Genomic DNA, 15635 nt, shown 5'->3' on the forward strand with positions numbered 1-15635 from the left:
CGACAAACTTTCAACTGAGCCAATTAGAAACCATATTCGCGTCACATATATTTGTATGTGAAAAAGGTTTTAGTACAAATCAACATCACACAATAACAAAACCATTTAAGCGAGTCTGTACGTTACACGGACAAACTACTTGATGTATAAGCGCCACCGTGCTGCGCGCAGCAATCTGTGTCATTCGCTATTCCAGTTTAGACCGCTATCCATCTTGCCTTTGCTGATTATATCATTTTTCTTTTCCATATTTTTTTCTCCAGTAATCATTGCCGCTGCGTCAATCTGATGCGTCTGGTAAGTTTCAAAAATGATGCGCCTGCATAAGCACAACGTTTGTATACTTCAAAATCACTTCTGTTGGCACCACCCCAGCCTAGTGAACCATCGCTTGCACTATGAAGATATGACGTTAAATTTTTTTAAACACAACATATCGAGGATGATCAAGCTGAAAGAAACTCCAATATACTTCAATATGCTTTCAGGATGTGCTATCGCCGTCATTGTAAGCGTAGGCTTTTCATAAAGATCTTATTCCTGAGCGCATTTTTTAAATAACAATATGTGCTCGTATAAGATAATGAGAGTTCTCGAGTTCTTGGCATATTCGAATCATAAATTGTACCATCGGGTTGCGAAGGAGTAATAGAGAATCCTGTCTCTTCACAACAACTCAGACAATAAATGCGGTCGTTCTTCGCGATCCAAAATGACATGTCTTCAGCTGACTTGTTTGACTTTAAATGCTTTGAAAATGCCAACGTGTACACAAATATGTCTTTAAGGGGTATTCAGCGGATGCCAGAGCCAGGGAACATTCAAGTACTTCGTGTGAGTGAAGTCCATTACTGTCGTCCACGATTTTCTTAAAACAGGGTAGGAGACTCCATTATTTTTTTTGTCCCGTCACCTTCCGGTACACCTGAGTTTACGCTATTATAAGCTTTGCTATCAGGCGGTCATTTCGTAGCTGTTCGCGATGACGATCGAAACTATTTCAACTCCGTAACCCAGCGTCTTCCGCGCAAATCTTATTAGCCGAGCTAATATTATCTCTCGCAGTTTCCAAAAGTAGCTCAAGTAATCCCCCTCTACACAGTATTCACCGTAAATTTATCATATATACAGGATGGAGCACAGCTGCAATGGTGTGGTGCTGATCGGCGAGCGAATCTTACGGTATTGGACCGAAAGCGGACGGTCTGACATGTAAGTAAAGCTTTCAATCGCGCCGTCGCTTTTTGCATTGCTGCCTAACTGACGCCTTCGATGTTTTGCTCTTCAAAGATTGGCGCGGTTGTTGTCTACCTTAGGCGAATTTGCAGGTCGTGAGACGAGCTCAGGTGCTTTTTACAATCAAACTTATCAAAAACGGACGCATTAGCTTATAAAAAATTTGCCAGACCTTCCGCGATTGCTGTATGAGCTCGTGTGGATCGTTCTGCATGCTAAACTTACAAAACAAGAGATTGTTGGATTATTCAAAGAAGCCAATCTGGTACGCAGAGAGTTACGTTCATACCAAATGCTGTTATTATGTCTTGCTTGATTAATTATATGCAGGCGAGATACCCAAAGGCATGTGACCTACTGACGGATCTGTTATGGGTCATTGGTAATGAAGTGGAGGTTAGCGAGCGTGGCCATGGAGGCCACACATCAAGAGAGTGGCGTCATTTATGTGCACTGGTAAAAGCCATTGCAGACGAAGAGATTGTGTCGTTACTGAATTTAAAAAGTTTGCTTGAATTTGATTTGCTGCATGACGCCGACCTGGCACCCGAGCCGCAAGTTCAAGCTAAAAGAATGATACGAATAAATACAAAGACGCTCTATACACAGACCAAGTACAATTTGCTGCGTGAGGAGTCAGAGGGATTCTCGAAAGTTTTATGCTTATTACACACAGGAGTTACTAAAAGCCAGCTCGAGGCAACAAAAACCGATTTGATGGCACTAATCGGATATTTTGATCTAGACGCGAATCGTGTTTTGGACTTAGTGTTAGATGCATATGAAATGCACCCAAGAAACGACTGCTTTGCACAGCTTCTGGATATTTTCAAGCGAGAAAGCTTGCCGCATATCATCGGCTTTAAATTTCAATTTTACAAACGCGAGCTTCCTACTGAGGAACGTCTCACAACGCCCCGATCGCTTTATCGTCTAGCCGCAATTCTTTTGAATAAACGACTTCTTGACTTGGATGATATCTTGCCACACTTGGCACCGTCTCGAGAGGCAATTTTGAAAGCTTCGTTGGAACACGAGAAAGAGATTATCAAAAAAGCAAGATCCTTTGGCCAGGTGAGTCTCGCTGCTAAAAAAGATACTGTCCAGCCAGATGGTGATGATGAAGTAGTATTAGCAATGGAGCGCAAGAAGGAAGCAGAGCATTACCAGGTGTATGGGGTGATTGTCGGTCTCTTAGAGATTGGCGCGCGGGAACGAGCTTTTGAAATGATTACGTGGTTTCAAAAGCGCGGTGTGAACCCGCTTACATATACGCCCTTAACCAGAGAGCTTTGCGCTGTTGTAAATGTGATGATCGAGAACGTGTACGATTTATTATCATATCGTACTTTGCGGCTTGTTAGTGGTATGGACGATGCACTTGAAGATACCGACATTACAGCTCAGTCAAGTTCTATCAACGGCTACATACGACGTGTTGCAACGCTAGAAGACTGTGTTACGGAGGTTTTTCCTATCGTTGAAATGATTGGACCGCAACTTTATTGTGACCAATTTCTTTTCGTTAAGCTACTCAGAATTGCTGGTAAATTAGCTGATGAACAGACCAAGAAAATGACTACTTCAGATACCACAATTGATAATGATCTTGCCGGCAAGGTTAAGTCATTGCTGGTCAATACTTTTCTTCCTGCGATGTCATTACAAGAATGCAACCCAAGCACGTCATTTCTCATTTGGGATTTGCTGAAATGCTTACCATGTGAAGAGCGCTACCGCATGTATCTGCGGTGGTTTGAAGCTTACGACAAGCATCCACAACTGCGCTTAAAAGAGGCGGAGGTAGTGCAGAGCACTCGTGGCGTCATGCGACGACTTACAGCTGACCGAGCAAAGCTGTCGGCTCGCAGTCTGACTCACGTAGCACACTCAAATCCTTTGATTGTTTTCCGCACAATGCTACGCCAGATCCAGTCATATGACAATCTGATTCAGCCCGTCGTAGATTCTTTCAAGTTTGTGACGCCATTAGGGATGGACGTGCTTTCATTTGTTCTAGTAAGTGAGTTAGCACGACCGCAGAAATCAATGAAAGCGGATGGGACCCACGTCTCTTTGTGGCTTTCCTCGCTAGCAAACTTCTCCGGAAGCTTTTATCGCAAGTATCCGAACGTGGAGCTCTCAGGATTGCTGCAATATCTAATCCAGCGTCTGCTAAGCTGGGCGTCTGTAGATCTTATCGTGCTAAGCGAACTACTCACAAAAATGGGATCATGTCTGAGCTTAGAGGATATCTCGGAGAGTCAATTGGAAGCGCAAGCCGGTGGCCCACATTTGTGGTTCGAGCCTACGGATCCAAAATTTCAGAACCGCCGTGCCATCCCAAAGTTGCGCGATGCTCTTATCAAACGAAACATAGCTTTGCCGCTGTGTATTCTCATTTGTCAAATGCGCAGCCGTATCGAGTATCATGAAAACCAAGAGTTGCCACATTTGAAGCTGCTTGGTCGTATATTTGATATGTGTCAGCTCACTTTCAGCCAGCTTTTGCAATTTCTTGGCGGAGTTGTTGACCCGATAGTATATCGAAAAATGCTTCCATCAGTCACGACGCTAGTTTGCGATTACAATGTTCAGCCAGAGTTGGCTATGGCTCTTTGTCGTCCAGCGATGCGCAGCGACGATCCATTACTGCGAACAGCTCCGCGAAGTGTGCATGCTACAGGTGGCTCGAGCACGACCAATGATAAAGCACCCATTAATGAAGAAATACTTAACGGAGCATCTTCTGACGAACAAAGATGGTTCATGTACAACCAAGATTTCCTAGACGATGTTAGACAAGCTTTAAACGTCCACAATAATCCTGACTACAAATCCGGAGACCCGTTTACAGGACTAACTCCTGAAGTATACGCGACGTTCTGGGGGCTCAAGCTCTATGATATACATGTCCCGTTTCAGCAGTATGAATCAGAGATACTTCGTCTACGTAACTCAGTCACTTCGGGAGCAAATGCATCTCTTGGTGCCAGCGAACGAAAGAAGCTGAAAGAAAAGATGACGCAGATGATCGACGTGCTCACAACGGAACAGAAAGACCAGGTGGCGCACCGAAAACGCGTGTACGAGCGACTTGAGAACATGAAGGGCAAGTTCTTTACTGACGAGCCCAACGACCGTAAAACTGCGCTTGACGAGTTACTGCAGAAGTGTGTGATACCTCGTTCCCTCATGTCACCCGAGGACGCGCTTTTTGCTGCCAAGTTTATGGAGCGCTTACACACTTTATCCACGCCGCAGATGAGCACACTGCAGTACATTCACAAAGTCAATATAAAAGTGTCGGCGATTGTACTTTGCGCTACCGAGCGCGAGGCAAGTAATTTTGGTTTCTTCATGAAAGAAACGCTGGGATTCGTTTTGCGTTGGTATCAAAACGGGGCGACGTATGATGATGAAGCGATCCACGGGAAGATTGGTATGAGCCTGGATTTAAATGATGACAATAAATTCCTTGCCCATCGCCAATTTAAGACGGCCTATGCTCACTGGCACCAGCAGCTCGAGCTTGTATACACCACAGCTCTCTCGAGTGGCGAGTACATGCAGATCCGTAACTCGCTGGTAGTTCTTACAAAGCTTATAGATGTGTTTCCAGCGGGTCGTGGAACAGCTGATGTGATTCTTGGCATTGTGGAAACTCTGACGAATGAGGAACGAGAAGACATCAAGATCATGGCGAAACGATATTTTGCTCTACTGACAAAGCGAAAAATATCACTAATTGACGACAGATTATTGCGTACTCGTATTGTTCCATCAAAATCAACTATAGCTGTCGCATCGGGCAACGAGAAAAGAATTATTTTGGAGTCTGTGGTTGAGAGCAAAAAGAAAGATGATGACGTAGGTGTTAGGAAGAGTGATGATAAGCGCGAGAGCTCAATCAAAACAGCAAGCAATTTTGTGGAAAGCCAAGAAGTGGAAAGTGGTGAGATTGTGCTGGGAAAAAGCAATAGTAGCAGCGAGAGTTCTGTTGCCGTGTCTTCACGGTTAAAGCAACGAGATACGCGTGGTAACGATCGCAGTCGTAGTAATATAAGCGCGCGGATAAATTCAACAGATGATGCACATGACCGCTCCACTCGTTTAGAACGTCAAGAGCCTGAAGATCGCCCCAATAGACCCACAGAATATTCTCGTTTAAGTGAAGAAAGACGCGGTCAACATGACCACCGCGATTCTTTGCCTGCCATTGGTGGTCATAGTGGCTCTATGGACAGTCGCACCAATGAGTTGAACGAACGCGGCCGTTCCGCGCCCCGAGGTATACGTGAGAACTCTACCGGAGCTCGTCGGAGTCGATCAGGCGAACGAATGCATGACCCTGAGAATACGAATGATAACCTTCGTACTTCGCGTGAGCGTGAGGTCGAGATAGGACAATTCCATCGTACAGAAAGAGGAGACGTCGATCGTCGAAGCCGAGACATAACCTTACTTCATAATGATCGTAATCGCAGTCAGGAATCTAAAACGAGAGCGCGTGACGTAATGAGCGCACGGGAAGAGAGCGAGCCGATTGATTTGTATAGAAAATCTGAAACATTTAAGCCAAGCCCGGTACGAATTGATGAAACTCAAAATGTTGCTTTGTCACCAAAGCCAGATCGAGAATGTGAGCCTGGCACAATGAACCGGGGAGTGAGGATAGAGCGTGAGAATGAATATTCTGCTCTCGAAGCTGGTCATAGAAGTGCCAGACAGTCTGAACAAATGGAAGCTGCTCTGCGCCGTCAGTTGACGGCGGGGAAGGAAGCAAAAGCTAAGGAGCAGCAGCAATCCGGAGAGCGAATGTGGCCAGTCGCACGAGATCGCACGCGGCCTCCGCTTCCCGCAACGACGACGGCAGCCACGACTGATATAGTCTTGCCTTCGGATCCGGAAACAACAAAGAAGATCGTGTCGCTCGTGTCCTCGTCCCGCAAGCGCGAGCGCGAGCGCGAGCTTGTGGATAAGAGCGAGATACCCACTGCGAATGCCCTAGACGGAAAGAGGCGTCGTGATGGAGGAAGTAGCAAGGGCGTTGGTGGTGGAGGTGACTCAAAGTACGGACAGGATGAAAAACGTAAGCGCAGGAACAAAGGCGGAGTAGGCGATGGCAACAAAGGGAACCAACTCCAGCGCGACCACATGTGAGTGATTTCCCTTTGAGACGACATTAAGATTGTATGGTAATGGGGCTTATGATTATAGGCGTGGACGGCAACAGGACCGTAATGGCCGCAACAATGGCAATATTGACAGACGTGGTAGCCAAGACGATCGGATTAATGTTGGAAACAATGCAGGCCGTCGGCGAGATCGCAATGAGAACAGAGGAGGCCGCAGGTAGACTGAAAAATAAAGATGCCTTTACCAGCAGCAAAAAAGTATCCAGCGAAAATATGTCCTTCAAGATTTGAGCCATGTGGTGGCATTAGTAAAGCTCTTTAGCAGATTATTTGCTGTCTCATGCACATAGCTAAGACCTTAAGAATCATCTCTAAATATGACACCGCGACGTTTGGCGCTCGTATTTCCTGGCCAAGGTAGTCAACGCGTAGGTATGTGCAAGGACTTGCTAGCCGATTGGCCTCGTATTGTTGGCGACGTGCTGGAGGAGGCCAGTGAGGCCACGGGCCTCAATTTAAAGCGCCGAATGACGGAAGGTCCGAATGATGAGCTCACGTCCACCCATGTCGCTCAGCCGGCGCTGCTGTCAATGTCTATGGCGGTACTACGTGTTTTGCAGCACGAAGTGGAGCTACCATCAATTCGCTTCACTCTGGGTCATTCACTAGGCGAATATTCAGCGCTGGTGGCAGGTGAAGCCATCAAATTTGCAGATGCTGCTCATCTTGTTTATTTTCGTGGATTGGCAATGCAGCGAGCTGTAGCTCCAGGCGTAGGCGCTATGGCTGCTCTGCAACCTGTGTGTCCCAAGGATGCTGAGACGCTTTGTCACGAGGCTGCATTACAGACGGGAAAAGTCTGTCAAGTGGCCAATTACAATTCGATCAAGCAGACAGTTATTAGTGGTGATGCTCGGACTGTGAAGGTTGCCATTGCTCAAGCCAAAGCCACCGAGAAAGCACGACGTGCTGTGTTGCTAAATGTTAGTGCTCCGTTTCACTGCGCACTGATGGAACCTGCTAAATTAGAGCTGCACGAGCAGCTTAAGCAATTACTATCCGACAATAAATTACATAAACCGAAGGTGCCTGTAGTGTGGAACGTCGAAGGGAGGGCGACGACGAAGTCACCTGATGAGATTGCTGAAGTATTGAAGAAGCAGGTAGTGCATGCCGTTCGCTGGAGTGATAGCATCGATTATTGCGTGGCGAAGGGAGTAAATGAATTTTTGGAATTGGGCGTAGGCGGCGTGCTTACTGGCCTAATCCGACAACACTTGGGCAAAGGCGACGTGACGACCACCAGCTGTGGTACCACCGACGACATCAAAGCGTTTTTAAAGACATCGCAGCAATGAGCAGTTTTACTTCAGTTTCTTTCAGGTAGGCTGAAAACTATACTTATGGGTGTTTTCCTCTCTTGCTTTCCAGTCTCTTGTCTTACTTCCAATTACCAGCATATAGCATGTAATGAGCACTAAAAATGCTCCATCAATATACGATTTAAACTCCTTATTCAGAAGCGGTTGTACCCAGGCTTCGTTGAGCTGACAGCAGAAGCGCAAATTAGTGCTATTACTAATCGCCACACATATAACAACGTACCTGCACGCTTAGCCAGCACCTCCTCTCTGTATTGAGATATAACGTGAGCACCATCACCGCTCCTAACAAGAATTTTTATCCATACCTAGCAAAAAACTCCGAGTCCGTTTCCGGGACATTGCTGAGACCAAGGTAGAGAATAATGGGTCCACCCAACATTCCCATGTAGGCTGAGTATTCCCAGCCCTTGCGCTCGAAGCGGTGTGTGCCCTTAAGATAAAAGCTATAAGGCAACTGCAACTAGAGATATAGGGATAATAGGGCGCACATTGTTGCTGAGCATAGGAGTCTCTGGCATATGCACTCGAGGCTTGGTGTGGCTGGCGAAGAAGCGATTGCCCAGCGGGTACACCCAGCGGTTCATTATTGGCTTCATCTCGTGGCGTCTGCACCTGACAATTGAAGAGGTACTATTGATTGGATCAAAAGAAAATATTTTGAGCACTTATACTTGTAATTTACTCACTAATCTAGGTGCTATATGTACCAGCTGCCAACTTCTCTCCAAAGTGCATCTCCTACACAATCAAGAGGTCAGTAAGTGGCAAATTAGTGATAGTCAGACGCTTTCTACCTTGAAAGGACCGATTGTTATCGGGTGCACAGCAGCAACGTCTAAGAATGCGGCTCGATGGCTGTTGAGCGGTTCATTTAACGTGCCTCGTGAAAATTTACCACAATAGGAAATCACGCCCATTATGTCCGACGTAATTGGATTGACAGGCTGGCGACGACGCGCAGACTCAGCGAGTAGCAGGACTAATGGTTTGACCACGCCAGGTAAAAGTGGCACTAATTGCTGAAAATGTTCGTTAGCGCGGGCATGAACAAAGATCTGTGAAGTTGGAAATGACAATGTCAGAAACGACGTATAAATCATACAAACAAAGTTTACTTGAGTGGCAACGACTGTGAGCAGCTCATTTTTCAGAGTCGAGTCTCGTCGAGCCTCAATCACACTTAAATCTGCATCGACACTTTGTGCAATTGAAGCAAGAGAAGCGGCCGCTGCCACTACCTTTTGCTGCGCTTTTTCATAGTCAGGCGGGCTTTTGCGCTGGGCTTCGGCGTTGCGCTGGGCTGAATCATAGTCGCTGATCTGCAAGAAAATTAGACGATGCAAACGCAAGCATTAAGCCCCGCAAAATCAAACCTTTTGTTTCAGAGCTCGGAGTTGCAGATTCAGAGCGGCATTTGTAGAACGTAATTCTTGCATCGGTTGCATTACTGCCTGGAACTGGAGAGATTGGGCCACATCAAACACGTTTTCTTTTAGCGACTGCTGAATCTCCTCTACACGAAGAGAACTTTGAGCTAAAGGTTGAATCTTCGAAAGTTGGTCACCATTTTCACATGAAGACACGGCTGCCACAACGATGAGAACTGATAAGACTTCCGATGCAGTTGCGAAGAATAAATAAGTTTGTATTGCATATACCATCTTGCGCATTCTGCATCTGTGACTCAAAGAAAGCGGAAAACGCATGCATCAAATGAGACGTGGCCTGAGCATATGTGCGCATCGCGTTGCTATATTGCGTCATTGCTTTGGAAAGGTCTTCCAGCCGATCATTGTAGCGATTGAATCTGCAGAGATATTGCTACGTAAAGGCTTTAAGACTGTGTAAAACATCCTCCCATACCTAAACGTGCGGTACTCAAGCACTGGATCGACGCTGTCATCTGCTCCTCCTCCAATCGAACGAGCGAATTCGTCTTTCAATCTAATGAAACAACCCATCAGTTTCGAGTCATGAAAAAGACGGGAGCCTCGCACCGCCGGGAACCGTCTTTTACGCCCTTCAAGAGGGAACCGTCCTTCACGTTTTTCATCAGCTAGTAGAATAGCGTACGCATCAGTGAAAACCTTAGACTATAGCCGTTCCATCCATCGCCCTACCCAGGATGCCATGACCACAAGGTGCAGAAAAGTTCGCGACTGGTCACACTCGATCAAATGGCTAAATTAGTCACTGTCGTAACCTAGATTGACGGCTTTATATGAGTAACATTGAAATGCCCCGCAAATTTATGCTGTCTTCCTCGTTCACTTTCTCAATTCAACTGTGACTCCCGGATCTAAGAGTTCAACTTGAATGATGAAACTAACTTGGCATCTCTGTATTTTGTCATCGTTGCTTGTGCAATCTGAAGGTCGTCCGTCATTTGTTGCTTTGATTCCGAATGGCGACAAGGTGATGGGCGTTGCTGCATTGGGCCACGTAAATCCTGCGGGTGGAGGAGTGACAAATTCCTTTGGTAAGGCTTTTAGTAATGCTGGCCATGAGTGGATTAAAGAATTGTGCGAGGAGGACTCGGATGGAGATGGTGCAACGAATGGTCAAGAATTGGGTGATCCATGCTGCACCTGGACCCCTTCAACCGGTAGCTCGATCTCTTCTTTGCCGACTCACCCAGGTGTTCCGAATTCTTTTACAAGTGAACAACTTGCTGCTATGACATGCAGTGATGAGGCAGACCAAAACTTTGTTGCCTCAAGCGACACGTCCTCATCGACTTCAGCTATTCCGTCAGCTATCAGCGAGGGTATCAGCAACAGTGGCTCACTCGACGACATAATTGTCACTGAATTTCAGCCTCGCATCTCTTCTGAACCTAAAGTCGATCAAACGTCTTCTCCTCTCGCAACTTCGGAAGCCATAAATCTTGAGGCGTCATTAGTTGTTATGTATTGCTTCAGCTTTACCACCTTAGCTTTTATGATGTAATTTGATAAGCAAATATTTCTTTAATTGGTGTTCAATACTTGAGCATGGTTGGGACTACCAAAGACAATTACGCAGATCTGTTCACTCGAGCTCTCTGCGGCGCTGAGAAAAATACACACAATACATCAGGTAGCACGAATAAAGCTACCATTGGTGGCTTTCTTGTGTGTCTTAACGTCCCACCGGCAACCGAGTTTGGCATAGATTACGAAGTTTTTCGTACTGGTTCCAAGTTCTTAGGCGTCAAGTTTCTCCCATTAGGAATCCACTTCGTAGTTTTTCGTTCTCGCGAGCAAGAACATGGCATTCGTCAAGGCTTTTTTGTCAACATAGAACGTCATTCTCAGGTGATTGTACGGGAGTGGAGTGTGGAAAAGGAAGAGCTGGGGTCGCCACAACGAGAACTTAACGTTGAAAATCTAGAAAGTATGTACGGTGTGTATAAGTGGGCTCTGCATTCGCTAACAGATGCGTATTGCAGGAGCTGTGCTGACATTTCAGTTGGATAGTGGACTTGGCCCATACCCAAAACAGCATTTAAAGACATGGCATCGACTTTCGAACTACATTTCCGCCTCGGTGCTGCAGGTTTCGATTAGATTAAATTGCGGATATCTATAGCTAGTTTTGATTTGAACATATTGCAGCGCTGTGGTGTAGAATTTGGAGTCATACTTTTACCCGGACATGCAGTTGAAGATGTGCGATTTTCTTGCGAAACGCAGGACGGAGTAATACCCTACTTTCCTGACTTTCCTAGAACAGTGCGATTTACACCGCTGCAGAGGACACGACAGGATTTGACAGCAGAGGCAAGGACAACATATTATTTCGATCGAAGGTAGAATACACAAAAATTGCTAAGTAGTGCTGCATTTTTGCTTTTGTTGACACGTGCTGGATCAAATGTAGTGAGAGGCTTGAAGAACTAATAGAAGAGGCATTTAATGGCGACTGGAAGGAGGTCATTGGCGAGCTTCAAGTGGCATTTCTGATATTTTTGCAGCTATCATCTTTTGCTGCACTAGAACAATGGAAGCAGGTAAGATTGCTGTTTAAATTGTGGTAGGGAAAATAAGTAATTTGTGTGATCTTCTCGTTCGACTTCAGTTCATTGCAATGATGTGTTCGTGCGAGCAAGCACTCTCGTCGTATGTGCCACTATTTCTGGCTTTTATGAAGCTATTGATGACACAGTTGGAGCAGGTACTTCAATTTACAATTCAAGACGCGAGCTCGCTAATATGGCTGTCCCTGTATACAGATTCCTGAGGATTTTTTCCAGGACGAATTGTCTTCCAAAAACTTTTTGAGTCCTTGCTTAGTATCTCTGCTAGAGCTGATTGAAGACAACGACACTCCACCACAGGTAAGAAAAGAAATCCTACATTTTACTTGAAGTTATGAATACTAAGAATGTCTTCTTGGTATTGATTATGATCGAATAAGCTTCGACAAAAAGCTCCTGTATTGAGACATCTACTTGCCAGTCGATTTCACTGGAATTCAGATGCAGAGCTCGGATTGGATGAGTTATCTCCTGTGATAGTACCCGAAAACGAGGTAATTGCGTTATGGCGGTGCAAACGATGTTTGTACTGTTTTTGACAAGAAATTTCAGTATGCTACAATGTGAAGGTTAGTGGTTACTGAGACGTTTTTTGCTGTTTCACGCAGCTTTCCATTCATGGTGAAACTTATACGACGTCTTCATCATTATCATCGCTGCCTGCATCTCTTGCACAGCTGCATCGCCGGCAAGAGGAGGAGCGAACAAATGCGGCAATTGCTGCTGCATTTTTTAGGAAATGATCTACAAATGTAGTGTAGGTTGATGAACTAATAGTGATTTTCATACAAAAACTTCAATAAATTTGCGCCACATCAGCGTTACATTAACCCGTTGGCTGGCTGGCCCGTTTGGCTCACACAATATTTCAGTCCCCCTTCACCCGCGATAAGGGGAGAGCTTTAGGGAGAAGTTGATGGAAGCATGAAGTCGCAACATATCAGTTCCAACTCTGGCGGCCGCGGCGGCTACGGCCCCACTGGCGGTGCGCCACACCCTCGTGGTAACCCGCACCACCTTGGTCTGAATATTTATATCTGCTTTAACGAATTCTGAAATTTTTACTGACTCAATGCAACTGCCGTATGTGACTTCCTACAGAGTATAGACCCAAAGGTGTCCAACAGCATCTTGATGCGCACTCACAAATGCCATCACCTGGAGCTGACGGAATGGACATTAATGCGCCAGTTTTTAAGCAGAATGGAGGCTTTAGCCTGCAACATGTGCGTTATTTGACTTTTTCCTGATCTTTTGGCCTCATTCTCATTTTTCTACTTGTTATAGACAGCAAGACCTTATCATGGCACAATGGGGTACGGTCATAGTCCAATTATGAATAATGAACCCCGACCTGTTATCCCACAACAAATGCGCGGGCCTCCTGGTGGTCACCATCATCATCAACAGTCACGTATGCGTCCTCCACGAGGCGCCATGCATCACCAGCAACAGTATATGCCGAGAGGTGCAATGAATACAACTGCACAAGGATACTATCCACCTCAAATGCAAATTCCACCGCCATACATGATGGGTCCAGGTCAGTACATGGGAGGTCCACCCATGTATGGGATGCCTCCTATCCAGGATATAGGTATGGGTGTGGCAGGAATGCCTATGCCCATGTCAGTTCCACAACATCAGCCACCTCCTAAGCGTGAGCGAAAGAGACTCGATATTGTTGACCCAAAGACGGGAAAACCAATTGTTCTTGGAGGCAGTTCGACTGTTGCTTCAGTGGCAGATGACTCGAAAGCGATGGTGCCCAATGCTTGCTCTCCAGCCCAAAGCACTCCAAAAAAGGAGTCCGCGTCTGTAGATTCTTCCGCTTCACCTCCTTCACAGACTTCAGAAACTGACTCGAAACGAAGTGGTTCGATGACTTCAGCCTCTAATACACCTAAAATGTTTTCTCCGGTGAAGATGACTGCTGAAAGTCTTTTAACAGGAGCAATAAAGCCTGATGAGGAAGTCAATGAGGCTGGAGTAAAAAAATTAGGGTCATCGGAAGCTGTTAAGAAGTCTAACTGCCAGGATGCTGCGATGGATATTGACAAACACAAGACCGAATCGCCTGTTAAGGTTTCATCGACGACAATCACCACTCCCACCACGACTACTCGTTCATCTGGTAATGTCAGCTTAGAATCAAAACTAAAGCCTGCTGTAAAGCAGGAAAGTGTCTCGAGCAAGCAACCGACGACTATTTCCCCCAAAAAGAAAGTTTCTGTACAAGATGCCGCTCCGAACGCACTCCAACAAAAGGCTCTGGTTGTGGAAACTGAAGACGAGGTAAATGATGACGCATCAACTCCAAGGACTATAGAGAAAACAAAAGATGTGAATATAGCTTCACAAAAAATAGTGAATGGCAAGATTACTTACACACTCGAGTGTATGATGAGGTGTGTATTCAACGGATGAATTTTGGTTTAGCTCCATTCACGTTATCATTTTCTGCTTGATAATATTGTAGCTTTCGTGAGCAATACAAAGAAGTTCCTGCCGCTGCAGCTGCTCCGGATTCCGATTGGCCAACTATGGATATAATCAGCGAAGTAGCTGTATCTCGCAGTGGATCTAGGGGTGGACGCAACAGTGCTGGATGGGAACGCGGCGAAAAACAACCGGGTAGTTCAGGAAGGGGGTCCCGCGGTAACCAGTGGGCTCGTTCTCAGGATCTGCCAAAGCGTGGTCGAGGAGAGAGAGGGGGCCGTGGTGGCCGTGGGGGGCGCGGTGGTCCTCCCGATCCGCCTCTTCTGGAAGGCCCTGTTAAGCCTTTGACCCGATCCGCGAACCGATGGATTCCCACGAAAAATGCCTCGACTTTAGAGGTAATGAAAAAAAATGTGAATGGCATTATGAACAAGATGACTCGTGAGAAATTCAGTCGGCTAGCCGGACAATTGACTTCTATCAACATGGAAAGCCTGGAAATGCTCCAGGCAGTCATAAAAATTATTTTCGACAAGGCAGTGAATGAGCCCAATTTTTGCGATATGTACGCGGATCTTTGTGTCCATTTGGAAGCCAATTGGATAGTTTGGTCGTTTTTAAAAATAGTTCAAAATGACGATGATAAAATGTTCTATTGGACGGCGATGTCTGATGCAGACTCGGAAGTGGTCGGCCCTTTTGACGACGTAACTAGTGCATTAGAATCGGCCAACAGCGAGGAATTTGAACCAGTTTCTGCTCCATCTAACATGAAACTTAGTGAAGTTCGAGTGCGAAATCACAAATTTATAAAGGTTTGGGTGGAAGAAGATCCGAACAAGTCTCGGTTCTACTGGTCAGGTCAAGATCTCGACGATCTCGGAAATGACCAAGTGCTTGATGGCCCCCATAATAGTCACGAGGCCGCCAGCCGAGTCGCAATCAAGACTTGTTCTTTTAAGCGTATTCTGCTGAACGCATGCCAAGAAGAGTTCGAGAAGGACAACATTTACGAAGAGCTAGAAACTAGGTTTAAAAAGGACAAGGATGAAGGCAAAATTAGCCCGCAAATGGAAGCTGATTATGAGGAGAAGCGTCTAATTATGAAGTTACGTATGCTCGGAAATATTCGCTTTATTGGTGAGCTATATCGGAAAGGAATGCTTCAGGAACGCATCATGCACGAATGCATAATGAAGCTGATGGATGTTTGTCCCAACACTGATGGAAATTTGGGTTGCGTTCATCCTGACAACCCTCCTGATGAAGAAAGTATTGAGTCTCTGGCTAAGCTGCTGACCACGATGGGAAAAGACTTAGATACACACGGAGCCGAGGGGTCAATGTCATTGTACTTTCAGTATTTGGAGAATAAGCTGGTGAAAGACAAACGTCTGTCATCTCGTATCAGCTTCATGA

At 45.9% G+C, this 15635-nt stretch overlaps 5 protein-coding genes across 5 annotated transcripts in view; 4 read left to right on the forward strand and 1 right to left on the reverse strand.

Annotated features, from left to right (window-relative positions):
* Window positions 1–1132: 1132 nt before the first annotated feature.
* Window positions 1133–6595, forward strand: PHALS_05745 (KEKE-like motif-containing transcription regulator (Rlr1)/suppressor of sin4; the record flags this gene model as incomplete). Its single annotated transcript, XM_024723039.1, has 5 exons — window positions 1133–1212; window positions 1291–1346; window positions 1407–1501; window positions 1567–6395; window positions 6457–6595. 5 exons carry the CDS (start codon window positions 1133–1135, stop codon window positions 6593–6595), a joined length of 5199 nt encoding a protein of 1732 aa, XP_024574055.1.
* A 156-nt stretch (window positions 6596–6751) lies between these two features.
* Window positions 6752–7732, forward strand: PHALS_05746 (malonyl-acyl carrier protein transacylase; the record flags this gene model as incomplete). Its single annotated transcript, XM_024723040.1, has 1 exon — window positions 6752–7732. The coding sequence occupies one exon, from the start codon at window positions 6752–6754 to the stop codon at window positions 7730–7732; it is 981 nt and encodes a 326-aa protein (XP_024574056.1).
* Window positions 7733–7886: 154 nt separating this feature from the next.
* PHALS_05747 (hypothetical protein L916_02939) lies at window positions 7887–9891 on the reverse strand (the record flags this gene model as incomplete). The annotated part of the gene is made up of 11 exons (XM_024723041.1): window positions 7887–7921; window positions 7980–8005; window positions 8065–8189; window positions 8248–8365; window positions 8478–8497; window positions 8554–9078; window positions 9133–9344; window positions 9418–9566; window positions 9623–9703; window positions 9757–9815; window positions 9880–9891. The coding sequence occupies 11 exons, from the start codon at window positions 9889–9891 to the stop codon at window positions 7887–7889; spliced, it is 1362 nt and encodes a 453-aa protein (XP_024574057.1).
* A 187-nt stretch (window positions 9892–10078) lies between these two features.
* PHALS_05748 (mRNA splicing factor) lies at window positions 10079–12520 on the forward strand (the record flags this gene model as incomplete). Its single annotated transcript, XM_024723042.1, has 9 exons — window positions 10079–10704; window positions 10842–11134; window positions 11190–11296; window positions 11356–11549; window positions 11621–11750; window positions 11819–11914; window positions 11973–12077; window positions 12158–12271; window positions 12386–12520. The coding sequence occupies 9 exons, from the start codon at window positions 10079–10081 to the stop codon at window positions 12518–12520; spliced, it is 1800 nt and encodes a 599-aa protein (XP_024574058.1).
* Window positions 12521–12701: 181 nt separating this feature from the next.
* PHALS_05749 (eukaryotic translation initiation factor 4 gamma put) overlaps window positions 12702–15635 on the forward strand; it is a gene marked incomplete at both ends in the record, with an annotated part of 3247 nt that continues 313 nt past the window's right edge. The window contains 4 exons of the mRNA XM_024723043.1: window positions 12702–12798; window positions 12879–13003; window positions 13065–14185; window positions 14257–15595. Of these exons, the coding sequence (XP_024574059.1) occupies window positions 12702–12798; window positions 12879–13003; window positions 13065–14185; window positions 14257–15595 (2682 nt within the window). The remainder of the gene's footprint in view (window positions 12799–12878; window positions 13004–13064; window positions 14186–14256; window positions 15596–15635) is intronic.

This window comes from Plasmopara halstedii, assembly GCF_900000015.1.
Source record: "Plasmopara halstedii genome assembly, contig: Scaffold_291, whole genome shotgun sequence".
Classification (NCBI taxonomy): domain Eukaryota; phylum Oomycota; class Peronosporomycetes; order Peronosporales; family Peronosporaceae; genus Plasmopara; species Plasmopara halstedii.